Below are 16,730 nucleotides of genomic sequence, written 5' to 3'. Positions count from 1 at the left end.
AGGCATTACCTCCCCTTCAGCAACAGCTTTCATTTGATCTACTCCAGTCATATCAGAATCTGTTGCCTTTTCAATTGAATCTTCACTGCTTTCTGGCATTTGGATGGTGTCCTTTTCCACTGATGGGCTTTTGATGTCATCTCTATCAGTTATGTGCTTGCCTTCTAAAATATCAGTTTCTGATTCAGCTGCTTGTCTCTCAACGTCCACTAAGTCTTGTGGTTCTTTATATTCACCTAAAATGTCTGACTGCGTGTCATGGACTTCTTTTACAGCCTGGGGGTCCACGAGTGTCTCTTTTTCTGGCAGATTACTAATTGTGTTTGATGTATCTGTAATAGAGGTTTCAGTCACAACTGCGGCATTTTGATCACAAGAAAGGTTTTGTTGAATTGTATTTTCTTTATCAGCAGCAATGTCTGTCTGGGGACCAGAGATTTCTGTGGCACTTTTAGCGGCATATTTGGTTAAATCTTGTACATCTTGAGACTCAACTTGAAGTTCTTCCTTCACTGATGATGTAGGGAGAGACTCAGAGGATTCATTTTTCATGGTTTCCTTTGGTTCTTCGGAAAAAGCTTTTGTGTCTGTGGGTATAACTGGTTCTGAAGCAAGCTCCTCTTTAACAGGAGTTTTTTCTGGCTCTGTTTTTGTTTCCTCCATGAAAGACATTCCAAACAAGCCAAACCCAGTTTTAGGTTTGTTACTGTCAGAACTCCCTCCAAGTGAAAACATTGAGAAAACTCCATCTGATTCAGGTGGTTTAGAAACTACAGGTGGTGCTTCTGGTGGTTTTTGGCTTTGCCCACCAAACACTGAGAACAGTCCCTTCCCTGGGATATCTGGACCACTGGGTCTTGGTGGTGTGGTTGTTGGTCCAGGTGGACGCATTCTAGGTCCTGCTTGGGGCTGAGGACCAAGGCCACCAAACTTGGAAAACAAACCAGCACCTGGGGCATCCTTTGGTGCAGAACCTGGCATGATACCACCAAATATAGATGATCCAGCCGCAGGTCCCCTTGGTGGGGCACCCCCTTGATGACCTCTCGGACTAGGTGGTTGTTGGGGTGTAGGTGCACCAAACATGGAAAACAGACCTTTTCCCGGAGGTTCTTTGGGTGGAGGACCTCTGGGCCGGACACCCTGAGCAGTTGGACCCCTTGGACCAGATGGGGGCTGACTGCTGGACCCACCAAACATGGAGAAAAGACCTTTACCCTGAGGCTCTTGGGGACTTGGTTGTGGTGGTATGTCTTTGGTCTCAGACGAAGAGGGGGCATTTGACCCACCAAACATTGAGAGCAGCCCTGTCCCAGGAGTGTCTTTACTAGATGAGCCAGGAAGAATGCCACCAAGAATTGATAAGCCAGTTTGAGAAGAGGTCTGCTGTGGAGTTGCTGAGGAACCACTAAACACTGAAAATATGCCTTTTCCAGCTTGTTCATTAGGCTGTTCAACCTTAGGCTTATCATCCTCAATAGTGGAGCTATCTTCCTTGGAGAGTGGTGTTTCTTCTGTGGAAGGTTTGGCAAGACTGAGCTCAGGCACAGATAAAGGAGCATCCTTTTCAGTTTTGTCACAAAGCTCTTGCACTCTTTCGGGCAATTTAACATCTGAAACTGAGGTCTCTTCTTTCAGTGACTGAACTTCAGGCAACCCCACATCAGGGAATTTGCTGTCTCCCTTGAGGGTCGACATTTGAATTGATTCAACACCCTCTGGTGGTTTTTCTGCTAAAGCGGTTTTCTCCTGGGAAGCTACGTCGTTCTCAGGTTTTACTACTTCAACGGGTCCTCTGTCTTTTTCAGTGGAAGTCTCTTCACATTGCAGCTCATGATTCTCAGTAGTCTTTGTTACTACAATATCAGATATGGCAGTCTCTGTTGCTGAGCTTTTCTCAATCGATATGCTCTGAAAGTCTTGTTTATTTCCATGGTTATGATCTGTTGTACTGATCTGTTGTGGTATTTCTGGTGTGCAAGTCTTTGTCTCCTCCTTAGGCACATCAATAGATACTTCAATGTTACTGCATTCTATTGTACTAGAATCTTTAGAAATATCCGACTGTGCAACAACATCAGTGGGTAAAGTATCTTTATTGTCTGTTGGCGTTACTGCACTGGGAGTGGTAACTTCAGAGACACCAACCTCTGTCAAATCAGGCTTGTTACATTCATTTAATTCATGGTCATTTGCATCTTCTTCTGGTGAGCTTGCTGCTGAGACAAAAATATGAGGCAGCCTCACATAAGGCATTGGCTCACCCGGTTCATATTCTGTACCAACAGGTGGTACTTCTGGGGAATTAATACCAATATAGATTGATCTTGGCTGCTGCCTTTGTTCTTGTGGTACAATGCCTTCAGGAGAAGTCTTGTCACTACTGCTACTGGCACTGATGGACTCGGTGGATATATATTGTTTAGTCTCCTTTAAACCTTGCTGTTGTAACATGTCAGATTCAGATACAGCCATTATATTCGCAATAGCAGGACTCACTTCTGCAACCACTTTTGATGTGACCTGTTGTATTTGTGAAGCATCAATACTTTGGATTCCTTCTTGCAGCATGGTCTCTGGTGGTTTCACTGATGAAGTTTCAGGAGGAGCCAATTCTTTCACTGGTGTTTCTCTTATTGGGCTTACAGTTGATGTTGCTTGTGGTTGTTGGATAAAATTCACCGGTGACCCCAGTGAGGATGCTTGCTGGCTTGCATTATCTAAAATCAAATCTCTGTGTTGTGAGTCAGTGAATGGTAAAGTGACTGCTGCCAACTGTGATTGCACAGCTACAGGCTGACCTTTGAGTGGTTCATATGAAGAAGCCAAGTTACCTTCAGGTGTCACTGGGGTGCAAGACTGAGATCTTGACACAACAGGAATTTGCATGCTTGAACAAACAGGGGTTACTGGAGAGACCATCTCTTGTCCAACAGTAGACATCTGTGGTGAATGACCATAAGTACTATGCTCCAGAGGTTTAGACACAACCACAGTCTGGTGAGGCACACCAGCAGTTGTTTTTGGACCAGTAGAAGGCTGTGAGTCCAATCCATTAAATCTGTTAATTAAGCCTTTGACAGAGGTGGACCCTGCAGGTGTTAGAGGTACCTGTGGTCTCTGTGGCTCAGTTTTGAAGCCTTGTCTCTGATAGCTAGTCATATCTTGTATCATAGGCATTGGAACATGTCTTGTTGCAGGTTGTGATACTATGGTTGTAACTTGTGTTGCACTTTGAATTGAAGCTACAGTATTTAAAGGCAAGGTTGGTGTGTAATAACGTTGGGCAGTTACAAGACTTTGGCTTGTATCAGGTTGTTTTGATACCGGAGGAGGTCCTTGTGTATAATTTACTGCACCTGAAACACTTTGGACAGGCTGTATCACGCCAGAAGGTAACGAAGGATCAATTCTGCATTTGCTCTGTGCCTGTTTGACAATGACAGCGGACTGAGCGTTCAAAGGCAATGGGGTAGGGACAGACTGAGATCCAACATATATTTGCTGGGTAGAATAGGGAATAGATGGAGGTTTACTAGTTGTTATTGCTCCACTGTCTTCACCCTCCTCAGTGCTTCCATAGCTGTCCACAGTCGCCTGTTTGATAAGGATTTTAGGTCTTTGGAACATGTCTTGCCGAGCACTTGTATCTTGCTTTTGTAACTTCAGAGCCTGTGGCTGAGAGCTCAGTTTGAATGGAGTCTGGTCTATTTGCATACCAGGAGGTTGGTAATGTTGGTGTGGAACTGACTGTTGTGTTTGCAGCTGAGGTATGTTTTGAGGCACCTGTTCTGATCTCTGGGTTTGGAGTTGAACACCCACTTGCTCATATGCACCTTGAGGTGATGAACTAGTCAATCCACTGCCCTGAGTAGCCTGGGCAACATAGTGCTGAGGAGGATGTATCCTTTCAATGGGAACTGTAGAATAACATGAAGAATTCACTGGTTCTGTGTTTATTCTTGGTCTTGACTGTGTTTGGTAATGTATTCCAGGTTGGCTGGTAGTCTGTCTTTCAGCAATGTATTGTAATGACCTCTGAGCTTCCTCAATAGTGTTTGCAGGTATATATTGCTGTGGACAGGACATACTGTGTTCAGGTGGCAAAGAAACATAAGGAGAGGTAAAATCTTCTGCATCCTGATTATCAACAACTGTTGTTGTGCTTTTAAGATCCATGGTTAGATCAACAATGCCAACAGTTTTTTTCTTTTGTGACTGCTCACTTTGCATTCTTTCAGATATTTCTTTCTTTGCTTTTTTATTTATAAAGTTCATGGGCTCTCCATATTTTAGTTCAGTTTGAATTCTTGAATGATGAGAACCTGAGCCTTCTTTTGAGAAGTCTATTGGCATGTTTTGTTGCTTTATGTCCTTGTAAGTGGTCTTTGACTGAGACAACATGTCATTACAATGGTACGTGGAAACTGGTCTGTGCAGAGTCTCAGTTGTGTTGAGTCCACTCATAACCTGTCTTCTTTGTTGACTAGCAGGTTGTTCCACTATAAGCGGTACCCCAGCAGAACCATTCCTAATTATAGTTGTCTTGTCCCTGACTAATGGTACAACTCCCGTTGACATGAACACCGGAGATGTTTCTGATTGCTTCTGTTGGGGTTTTGGAGACATGTCTAGGAAGCCTCTGATTGAATTAGCAGGTGCAGATGTTTCTTGAGATCCGCTTTGCAAAAATCTTTGTTGGATCGGTTTTGGTGATCCTACCGCTTTTGTCTGCTGTCTTTTGGGTTGCTCCTGGGGATGTTGTGTCTCCACAATTAGTGGAACACCAACGGGATCTCCTTGAGAATATGTTAAGCTTGATCGTCTTGTGCGCACAAGTGATACTGGATCAGAATATTGTGCAATTGTACCAGAATGGCATGTTTTTGTTGACATATCAATTGTTGCTTTTACAGAGTTTGCTGGAGCTGTACTGAGCAAACACTGTTTGGTAGTTGATTGTAACATAAACGAACGCTGCATTGCCTCAGAGCCAGAAGGAGGCTGCTGCAGAACAGGGACAGCTTGTCTGTCAGGGATTGGACTTTTTTGCACAGGGGTCACTTCTTGGGATTGTGGTACACTTTTTGATTCCAGTGAAGTTGGGTCCACTACCAGCGGGATCCCAACAGAACCTCTCCTTGCAATTGCTCTAGCACTTGGCTTATTTATAAGTGGAAGTGCTTGATCTGGAGCACACTCATATTGGGATACTGTTTTTTCCAGCATGCCTTGACATGACTTTGGTGACATATCCAGCACCATTGCTGAGGGGTGTTTTATTGACACTGATGTCTCCTGTGTTAGTTTCATGACTAATGACTGTGAAGATGACTGGTTTGACTGTGTCGCGAACCCTGGTTTTATTTGCCAGGATTGTTGTTGATTTAGCACAGAGTCTGACAGACTGTGAAGCTTCATCTTTGCCTCCTGCTGATGAACAGCTCGTTTAGTGACTGTGGGGTCACCATGTGGTTTTTCAGGGGGGAAGGCCACATTTGGAGCAACTTCCCTTAAGCTGGCAGATTTTGAGGCCATGTCTTGTGTGGTATTCAATGAACTGGCTGGTTCCTTTACCAGTGGTGAATAAATATACTCTGGTTGTTGTTGAGATACCGCTCTATATGTCAAGTCAATAGAGTCCTGGTGACTTAAACTTTTTTCTGGCTCTACACAAGCTATCGGTTTTCTCCTTGTCAATGAAAGTGCCTCACAGGCAAGATCTTTCGAAGGCACAACTGTTTGCTGCACCGGCTGGGCTGATGCTTTTACAGACATGTCTAGTGTAGCTTTGATTGTATTTGCTGGTGCAGTGGTCTGTTGATAGTGCTGGGCCTTTTCCTTAACTTGATAGGAAAGGGGCATAGATATTCTTTTAGAGTCACCAGGGCTTTGCTGTGGAGAACTGATTGTAACTAAAGATTGGGTTTGATGCTTGGGCAGTTGTTCCTTAATGTCCACTTGTTTTCTCATAACAGGGCTCATCAGGGGTGAAGTAGGAAGAGATCGCACTGTCTCAATTTTTGCAGTTTGTTTGACACCTCCATCAAGGTTAGATGCTGTAGTGGAAATGCCAGTAATGGTTGATGTTGTTCCTGATGTGACTTTAGCATCAGAGCTGTCTGATTTTACAGCAGGAGATCGGGTTAGCTTGGGAGAAATAACTTCTGGAGCTTTGCTAGGGGCTTTGACATCACTTTGCTTTGTCTCTGCTCTTTTAGAGGTGCTCTGGGAAGCTACTGGTTGCTGGGTATGCACTGAAGGAGGAACATGGCCAATTCCAACTCCTGGCCTTGACATTCTTCTCTCTGTTGTATTCAGCTGAACAGCAGGCTTGTTCACTTTTGTCTGTGAAACTGCTGCAGTGTCTTGTAGTAAACCAACACTGGGATGATCTGAAGGTGGCCATTCAACTTCATCTTCCTCTGTTTCTTTAGTAAGATCTACAGCATTTACGCTATTTTCAGTCAAGTCTTCATTCACCTCAGTTTTAGTCTGCTGCTTCTCTTTGAATCTTTTCAATTTGTACTTTGTAAAGTCAACAATCTCATTTTTTTGTTTAGATTCACTGCTGACATCACCCAATTCTTTTTGTTTGATCTCTTGAGTTTGGTTTGTTGTGGCAGAAAAATCAAGGACTTTATTGGATATTTGGCAACCAACAAGAGTGGAAAAAGATTTCTGATTTCTGTTGTAAAGGTAAGCTTCACTAGCTGAAGTGTCATTTAGTATGTGTAACTTAGGTGTAAATTCCTTTGCAGCATCCTGTGGCTGATTCTGAGGTTGGGTGGATGTTTCACTCACTGCTGAAGTGACCCTGTCTTTGCTGATTGCTGTGCCCATGGTCTTATTTGCTTGGGATATTACTTTGGGTTTATCTGCCTGAGATGGCTGCCTTGTGAGCTGAGGTCTCTGCAGGGGGACAGTAGGCACAGTTGCAGTGAATGTCATAGATGAACTCCTCACAGAGGCTCCCTGTGCTGAGGGAGTTGGAGAACTGCTGGTTGTCGTGGCAGGAGATGGCGAAGGCAGCTTCCTTCCTGGCTGTACAGGTCCTGGTATTTTTGAAGTTGTTGGGGTCCCCTGCACAACTTTTGAAGCTTCTGAAAGCATTCTTGGCATAGATGTTGGCTTGGTAGATGTTGGTTGTGTTTCAGATTTACTCGTTTCGATGTCAGGGGGCTTTCTGATTGTTCTTGAGAGTATGGAGCTTGATTTTAGCCTTGATTGGTCTGCATCAGCATCTACATCAGCAATCCTGATCTCAGGAATTGGATAGCGTTTGTTTTGAGAGACTGGAGTTGAATGGCGCCCAGGAGAGCACACAGACGATGGTGCAAGCACATCTTTTAGTCTTTGATCTTTCCAATATGGACCTCCATGCCCACCTTTTAGAGTATTTAAACTAAAATCAGCTGCTTCCAATGGTTCCTCTTGAAAGCTGTAAGTGTTTTGTACAGACTCCACCTTTACTTTTTTAAGCTTGTACACAGTAAAGTCTACAGCTTGTTCAGCTTGAGAAGAGATAGACTCCTGAAACATTTGAGAGAAGCTTTCCAAATTCATGTTCATTATTTTTTCACCTTTTTTTAGGGCAGATGTGAGATTAACGGGTGCATCTGATAGCAATGAGTTATTTTGCTGTTGGCCCGGAGCCCAGAAGCATTTACTCTCGTCACCAAGCGGGATTTTAAAACCACAAAGGGTCACTTTATCATTTTCCTTTTGTTTCAAAATGTTAGCAATATTTTCAGTGATATTTCCTAGAGCTTGCATATCATCTTCTGTGGCACAAGCATAAAGATGCCGACCAGCTTTGTCTGTTAAAAGGGAGTATATGTAGTTTTCATCTGTGTAGACATAATAACCACAGTCCCCAGCCTCAGCTGGCCACCACAAACCTTGTTCTAGTAGTGAAAGCCATTGCTGGTACCACTCTGTGTCCTCAAATAGCATTTCTTCATCTCCAGCCTCTGCAGTGCCTGCAGACCTACTTAAATCCAGAGCGCCACGTCTTAAGTCAATTGGACCTTTTTTTGTTGCGAGGCGTTTTAAAAATTCAGTTGCCGATTTCAAGTCAAAGTCTTCACCATTTAATTGACTGTTAACTTCCCTTTTTTCTGCCACTTTGCTGAACTCTTGTACACTATATTCTGTAAGCGACTGACATCTACTAAATCGAGTCTTTGGTTTTTCTGTCGAGAGATTAAGAGCACTACCCCTCGCGATCCACGGTTTCTTATTACCATTGAGATCATTCAAATGGTCACAGCTACTCCAAGATTTCTTGTCTTTGCAGGTCATGTCAAACAAAATGACATCTTCATCTGGTTCAAGAAAGCGATTTCTGCTCTCAAAAAGCTGGGCAGCAGCATTCTTCCATGGATGTGACGGTACATTAAAGTCACTGATGTCCATTTCTTTTGGATTTAACCATATGTGAGTCTCCGGTTGGGGAGCTATAATTACAGGTGGTATGTGCCTTTGGTGTGTCCGGTTGCTTTCTTGAACTTGATTTGCAAGCGCTTCAGCAAGAGCATAATCATTGAGTTGTTGCCACAAAAGAGCTTCTATAAGACACTGGTGTTCATACAAGTCTGGTGGAATAACACCATGTTCTGTAAAATTGTATAACAGGTCTTTGTAACCATATTCATCTGCTGTCCCATACAAGAGACGCTGAATTTCCTCGAGATAGCGCTGTGTTGGGGTAACTGTGGGATCTTGTTGAACATGAGAATGCAGACTTTCTTTGTGAGTATCAGCTGTTTGATTAACAGTGGCTGTGAGTGTTGCTGTGCTTGAAGCAATCTCTTTGCTCTTTGGGACTGAACGATCAAGAGGGCCTTTTTCCTTTTCTAGCGCAGAAGTGCTTCCATCACTTGTGCCTGTTTTGAAAATGCTGGACAATAAGCCAGATGATGTGCCACTTGTGCTGGCTTTTGATTCCTCCTTTGCAGGATGAGGCGCGGATGGCTGCTGTGATTTTGATTGCGGCTCTTCTGTGACATTAAAAAGGCCTGAGAGAATACCCTTTTGGGCAGGACCTTTTGAATCCCTATCAGTCAACACTTCTTGAGAGGAATGCACGTCTACTGGTTTAGTTCTCTGAATCTGCGGTCGATTTTGGCCCGCACGTGGTGGCTGCTGTTGCTGTGTTTTTTGAGGGCTCACCTGATCAGCAGGTGATGACTGCTCCACAGTAGCTGAGATTTTAGTTAACAGGCCAGAGAATAGTCCTCCGGATTCAGACTGAGGTGGATTTTGTCCTGACTTAACATCTGGTTCTCCTGCATGAGGAGGTTGAGGTGATTGCTGTTCTTGTGGTAAATTGTCACTAGATGCCAGTTTAAGAATACCTGAAAACAGGCTGCCACTTTGAGCTTGTGGTTGTGTTGCTGTTTGCTGAGGGCTTGCTGTTTTGCTAGGCTGCTGTTGTTGCTGTGGAGGCGATGGCTGTCCAAACAGACCAGACAAGAATCCTCCCTGCTGACTGGGTTGAGATGCCTGTTGACCTGCAGGCTGAGAAGGTTTAGAGCCCTGCTGAGACCCCATCTGTGTGCTGGGCTGCTGTGGTGAATTATCACTAGATGCTAACTTATTAAAAAGTCCAAACAGTCCACCCTGCTGTGACTCTGGTGCAGGGGCAACAGGCTGTGCAGGTATCTGGTTTTGCCTTCGTAGAGGTTGTCTGCTACCTTGTTGGGGTTGCTGCTGGTTTTGCTGGCTAGAAGGTGGTTGCTGCTGAGGAGGAGTGGGGCCAGCTGAAAATAGCCCAGAAAGAAAGCCTCCTTGTTGATTAGGGGGTGGCTGAGGAGTCTTGGGCCCTGGTCTTTGTGCTTGCTGCTGAGCTTGTTGACTCCCTGCTGGTGGCTGTGGAGCACCAACATCTGCAATTTTGTTGAATAATCCAGTGAGCATCCCTCCAGGACCACTGGGGGGCGGTTGTTGAGGAACTTGGTTTTGTCTTTGCAAGTTTTGTCTGTTTCCTGGTGGCTGGCTAGGTTGGTTACCAGATCTGACACCATGTGGTTGGCTTTGGGAGGGCTGGGGTTGGCTTGCAGGAGCAGAGTCTTGTCCTCCGATTCCAAACAAACCAGACAGGAAGCCTCCTTGATTAGGAGGGGCTTGCTGTGGAGCAGGTTCTGAGATTTTCAGCAAACCTCCAAATAGTCCACTTGGCTGTGGTGGTGTGGCATTTGGAGGTACTTTATTAGCTGCTGCTTCTGTCTGTTGCTGTTTCTTTGGTTGCTGATCTGTGGCTCCAGGTTGCTGGTCCGCTTGACCTTTGTTAGAGAGCGCTCCTTCTAATGATCCTAATTTCTTCAGTCCTGATAAAAACCCTGTAGGTGCAGAAGGAGCTGCCCCTTGACTCAGGTTTTGCTCAGGTCCTTCCTTTGTTGATGTTTGGTCTGCTACCTCTGGCTGTGACTCTTGACTGGATTGTGCTGGTTGAGACCCAGTGACTGTATCTGCAGCTTTTTTTAAGAACCCAGAGAAGAGTCCTCCAGCAGATGGCTGTGCAGCAGCAGGTTGGCTTTGCTCTGGAGCTGGAGTTTGCCCTGATTGACCAGGTTGCCCCTCTGGTGAAGTTGACTGATTAGGAGGAGTCGAAACCGAATCTGTGGCAAATTTGAGAAAACCAGACAGCAGACCCCCTGCTTGTGGCGTGGCAGAACTCTGTTGTGTTTGGGGAGGAGATTGGGAAGGTGATGAAAACAGACCTGCCAACAAACCTCCCTGTGGAGGTTGACTGTCCCCGCCCTGGGTTTTCTTATCAAATGACACATCTTCTGTTGATCCTAGCTTTAACAACCCAGAAAGAATCCCTTGAGGCTGTGAGGTTTCTGGTTGTGATCTGCCTTCCTCAGACTTAGAAACTGGTTCTTGAGATATGGCACTGGTTTCAGACATTTGCTCCTGAGAAGGTTGCTCTGCACTGGAAACACTGCCCTCTGTGGTTCCGGGGACTGTTTGTTCAATATGAGGCTCAGTTTGACCACTAGGTTTGGTGAGCGTCACAGTGGGAGTCATTTGTTTCTTTGGAGGTTCCTTGGCAGGTTCACCTGGGGCTACCTTAAACAGGTTAGAAAACCAGCCAGTTTCTGTGTTTCCTTTAGGTACACTATCAAGAAGTGCAGCACGATTTGGAGAAGGGGATCTAGTAGGGGTAGGGGATGGACTTTTTGGAGGGGTATTTGTGTCTTCACCTGTTGCAAACTTAAGAATCCCTGATAGCATTCCCCCTTCGGCTTTCGGTGCAGCTGGTGTGGAAACATTTTCTGAGAAAAATGGGATTTTGAGTTTGCTGCCTAGAAATGACTCCTCTGCAGGTTTGGTGTCACTCTGTGAGGAATTTTCAGGGGGGGCTGTCGATATAAGCGTGGAGAGGGATTTCTTAAAAGGGCTAAAGAATCCTGTTTCCTCTGAGTTGCCCTCAGGTTTTGGCTCAGGTCCCACAGCTGTTCTTCTTTGCTGAATATCAGGTAGTTCACCAGATGATTCAGTCTCTGGAAGAAGCTCCACCGATCCACTCGCTGTGTCTGGCAAAAGCTCAACTGACCCGCTCGCTGTATCTGGCAAAAGCTCAACCGACCCAGTTCCTGAACCTGGTCTCATCTCGCCTGATAACTGACGCTCTGTTTGTGAGCCTTCCCTACTCGGACTCACGGCTCTGCTTACAGAGCTCTGTTGGGAGTCTTTGCTTGCAGCAGATGAACTTCTCACGTCTGAGGGCTGAGGTGATGGTTCTCTAGACGAGGGTGCGCTTGAAAAAAGCCTCAAAGGGCTAAGCCTTCCTAACATGGATTCAAGCCCAGATGATGCCTGGTTACCTTGCCCCTCTGCATCAGCATTTGCTGATGTCTGATTTGGGCTAGCTTGTCGGGGGGGTTCAGAAGACTGAAAAGGCAAAAGAGACTGAAGTGAAAACTTTTTCTCTGCGGTGGGCTCCTGAGAGGCGGGAGGAACAACAGCTACTGGTGGAGAGGTTCCACCACTTTTGGGGATGAATGAAAGAAGCTTTGAAATGCCAGAATCAGGCTGGGGTGAAGCTTGGGAGGTAGGTGGGTCAGTTGTAGAGGTTTCTGTGACTTCAGTAGTAGCTTTAGGGATGAAAGATAGTAATTTTGAAATACCAGAGTCTGACTGTGGTGGTTGGGGTGATGGAGTTGTACCTGAGGTTTCTACCTCACTGGGAGACTTTGATCCTGTGATCGAACTGAACAATGAGCTCATTGCATTTTTAACTCCAGCTATGCCCTGCTCAACAGCACTGTCCTCCTTAACATCAGGCTTGACCTCTTGGCTATGATCTTCCTCCGGCTGCACAACTTTTGCATCAGTTGGAAGCGGTGGAAGCTTTCTTCGAGGTGCTTTAGGAATTGATTCATAGCTGTTAATTTCCTCCTCTTTTACAGCCAGGTATTCAGACACAGAGTCCACTAAGCTCTGCAATTCATCCATTGGATCTATATATTCGTCACATGGCTCTTCTACTGGAGAAAGCATAGGATCCTGTCCACGTCCTGTTCTGCCTTTACTTTGTCCTACCACACTGGACATATCAGGGTAGTAGTAGCTTTCATATTCATAAGAAGCATCTCCTTCAGTGAAAGCCAGATCATCCAGTTCCTCTTCAGATCCGAATGAATACTGCATCTCATCAGAACCAACAGAGTTGTATTCAGTCCTCCCTCTGATCCTTGCAGCCTCCTCCCGAGCAGCCTCCTCCTCACGAAAAGCTGCGTAGTTCTCCAGTGTGTCTTCTAAAGCAGTTTTGGCCCAAAGTCTGGTCTTGTAAAGCAGACTTTCTGTGTCGGTCTGCTGTCGTAGCTGCTTGACTGATGGAATTATATCAATCTCTGGGGGAGACGATTCATCCTCAAAGCTGCCGGCTTGCTTGTAAACTAACCGTACCTCTCCACCGCCGAAGCCATGCCTCTGTCTTTGTGTCTTCTCATCCAGCAAATCCTCTGGGGATAGTCCATCACATTCCACCATCTGAAAGAACCTGCTGCCTTTGGACTCACCACTGTCACTGATCCGGTAGATAATGCTTTTATCTTCATCCTCCCACATTTTCTGTTCAGCATCCAAATAATCATCCAAGACTCCAGAGTCAGGCACTTTATATTTACTCTCCCAGTCTTCCACACCCATACCCGAGTCAACGGGGATTATTCTAACCCCACCCTTACTGTTTAACCGCCTTGATTCATGCAGAAAAAAATGAGTCATGCAGGAAGCAGTGGAAGATGATGCGAAGAAAAAGAAAGAAAGAGAAATTAAGTGTTAGACATGAACCAAAAACAGATCATGCAAAGAAAACGTACATACAAGTAAAGCTTTAGAACTGCAAATAAAAAAAAGCAGAATATGTAGAAAAATATGCTGTTTGACAAGATGCAAAGTTAATTAATAGCTGTTTGGTTGGGAGTTTTTCTGTCATTTCTTCACAGATCATTTAGTAACATAAAAGATGTTATGATTTTCTACGAACACCATGAATATCTGATGCGTATAGTAAGGCTTAAAGTATAAGTGACAGTGTTTTTATCTTGGTGCATTAATAATTTATCTGCTGGACGTAGTAACCGTAGGAATACTGGCCTCATACTTCAGCGATGAAGGCAAAGTGATGAGTGTGTATTTACCTGGGAGCTCTCGTGTCTCTATAGTCCAGCTCATAGCTTTGTACCGAGTCTGACTCCCTGGACAGACTTTGATGTTGGCCCCTGCGTCCAATTGGGTACTGATGAATGGATGAATTTGGCTGGGAAGTGTTGTGGAACCGTCGTGGTCTGTTTCCAGTTTCACTGCGGTAGTCACTGTCGCGGTCGTCCACAGCACTATCATGGTCATCATAAGCTGGTTTGAGGACAGAAAAACACTTAAGTGAGGCATTTTTACAACAACTTTACCCCTCCTTTGCACTGCAACCGTGCCATTGTTATACACAGCAAGATCTGCAATCTCCCAGCACGCCCCCCCATCATATGCTGTGAAACCCTGACAGATAGTCCAGAACACAACAGTCTGTCTGGTGATTGATAAGACAAAAGGGATAAATGTCACCCACTGAGTAATTTTAGCAATCCATGAAAACAAAAATCTAATTAAATTTAGTGTATCTGGAAGTCTAAACCTCGCCATGCTCCTTTTCCTACCACTTTGTTCCCCTAAGCCGCGGTTCTCAAACTGGTGGTCGCCAGATGAATGATTTAAAAGTTCAAGTGTTTCTGATTGTTTTTTCATTTCTGGTCCTCCTGCAGCGGGAACAGGACTCCAATGTGTGTATATATAGGTGGGTGTGTATATGCTCATGTACGTAGGTTGTTCTTTCTCTCTCCAAAAGGTGTTTTTTTTTTTTTGTTTTCTCTTCTTTTTTATTCCCTTTCTGTCCCCCTTATTCTCTCTGGTCCGACAGTATAAACTTTGTAATACAAACAATCGTGCAAAATAAATATAAAAATAAAATAAGAATCCAGAATATCAAGGGGAGCATTATATCTATAACAGATAATGCTATATAGAAAGCATTATATCTATAATGCTCCCCTTGGCAAAGTAAATTTGCTCAGCAGAACCAGATAATCATTCTGCTTGCTTATATTCTGGACAAGACAAAAAGTAAATAAAATTCTTCACACATGAACACAAAAACAAGTAAGTTAGCAGACATTATTTAATGTGGCATCATCTCCATGAGAGAAGCTGATTTCGGTCCATGTCACAGTGATGAACTGAACCGACCAAACACTATTTTATCCTCCTTAAGTTCTAAAGATTCTGACAGTTTTCCAGTTGTGGCTCAATGTTGTCCGGTTCTGCCATCCCTCCAACCAGGACAACCTCAGTCATGGCTTTTCTCATTTCTGGTCTGTTGATCCTACAACGATCTGCCATTTAACAGAGTAGGAACATTCCTCTCCACCTCCTATAGCATCAGCTCTTCCATACACATCTCTTCTCTAACATCCCAATCTGTGCTCGGGACTTCTCAATATGCACAGACTTGGAATTTTTCTAAAAAGATTCATATCAATGCAGAAAAAGACAACGGAGGTGATGAGAATGCCATACACCAGTGATGTTTGGAGGAATAGCTCCCTCTTCAGGCGGCAAGCACACAATGAAGACTGAGCTGAAAGCTGTGTGAATTCTCCAACAGAATCAAACAACGTCACTCCAAAGAAACACAAGACTGATGAAAGACTGACATTTCAATTACAGTGAAAACAAAAAATGGAACAAACATGCAGTAGTTCTTATTTTGGCAGAAGGCAGCCATGAAAAGATGGAGAACGACGAGTCACAGGGAGGAAAAAGAGAAACAACCACCGTACGTACTCTGCTGGTCACTCCATCCAAAATAATTCCAACTGCCTGCGGCGTGAAGACAAGTTCCCAAAGAGGAAAAGTAAACGTCATTACTGATACATGATGTTTGTTTCATCGATGATGGCCACATGAGGATGTAACATGGAAAATGTGGACGATGTCATAGTGATGATAATTACACACAATCACCGGCCACTTTATTACATACACCCTTCTACTACCAGCCTTTATTCCTGCTGTAGATCCGACATGGCCCAGTTGGGCCCAGTTTCACCTGAAGAACTGCTTTCATTCCCTTTTGTCACAGATCCAACGAGGTGGAAACGTTCCTCAGAGATCTTCTCCATGTTGACATGAAGCATCACACATCATGATGAGAACCTCCCAAAGCTGCTCTGCTGGATGTAGATCTGGTGACTGTGGAGCCGTTGGAGGACAGTGAACTCATCGTCATGGTGGAGATGATGTGAGCTTTGTGACATGGTGCATCATCCTGCTGGAAGTTTCCATCAGAAGATGCTACACTGTGCTCAGAAAGGGATGGACATGGTCAGCAGCAGGACTCAGGTAGGCTGTGGAGGTTAAACCAGGTCATACTGGTACTAATGGGACCAAACTGGGACCAGAAAACCTCCCCCCACCATTCCAGCAGCAGCAGCCTGAAGCGTTGATCCTGACGGCAGGATGGATCCATGTTGTCATGATGTTTCCAGCAGATTCTGATCCTACCATGTGAATGTGGAGCTGAACTGGAGACTCATCAGACCAGCAACGTTTCTCCATCTTCTATTGTCCAGTTCTGGTGAGTCTGTGGGAATTGTAGCCTCAGTTTCCTGTTCTTACTGACAGGAGGGAACCCGCTGTGGTCTTCTGCTGCTGGAGAACATCTGCTTCCAGGCTGGACGGGTTGTGTGTTCCGACATGATGTTCTGGTTGGAACCAGTGCTGACTGGACTTCCTGTTGTCTTTCCATCATCTCCAACCAGTCTGACCATTCTCCTCTGACCTCTGACATTGCTGCTCTGATATAATCATGCCATGTCCACAGTCATTTAAATCATAAATCTTCCTCATGGTGACACTAAACCTGAACTTTAGCAGGTCGTCTTCACCATGTCTGCAAGGAGCTGCCATGTGATTGGCTGACAACATTTTAGCATGAAGAAACATTTAACTGGGTGTACCTAATGAAGTGGATGGTGAGGAGATGCGTGACACTAAATGGTCAGTCAGGAGAAGGAATGATGGAGAAACTTTCAATGTCACAAAACACCAAACAGATTTCTAAACAATGTCTTTAACTTCATAAAAGATGCTCAAATCATCATTTATTCCTATTTAAGTCATTAGTATTTATTTGGTTTGGCTTTGATATCATTTAAAACGAA

The 16,730-nt window shown here is 44.7% G+C and overlaps 1 protein-coding gene across 1 annotated transcript in view; it reads right to left on the bottom strand.

Annotated features, from left to right (window-relative positions):
* Nucleotides 1-16,730, bottom strand: part of unc13ba (unc-13 homolog Ba (C. elegans)) — a gene marked incomplete at both ends in the record, with an annotated part of 217,013 nt that overhangs the window by 151,020 nt on the left and 49,263 nt on the right. Inside the window, 2 exons of the mRNA XM_079250679.1 lie at nucleotides 13,656-13,869; nucleotides 15,352-15,383. Coding sequence (XP_079106805.1) covers nucleotides 13,656-13,869; nucleotides 15,352-15,383 — 246 coding nt within the window. The remainder of the gene's footprint in view (nucleotides 1-13,655; nucleotides 13,870-15,351; nucleotides 15,384-16,730) is intronic.

The sequence above is a fragment of the Telmatherina bonti genome (assembly GCF_933228915.1).
Source record: "Telmatherina bonti genome assembly, chromosome: 13".
In the NCBI taxonomy this organism is placed as follows: Eukaryota; Metazoa; Chordata; class Actinopteri; order Atheriniformes; family Telmatherinidae; genus Telmatherina; species Telmatherina bonti.
Note: the sequence above shows the minus strand (reverse complement) of the source record. Positions and strands in the feature narration are given on the sequence as shown.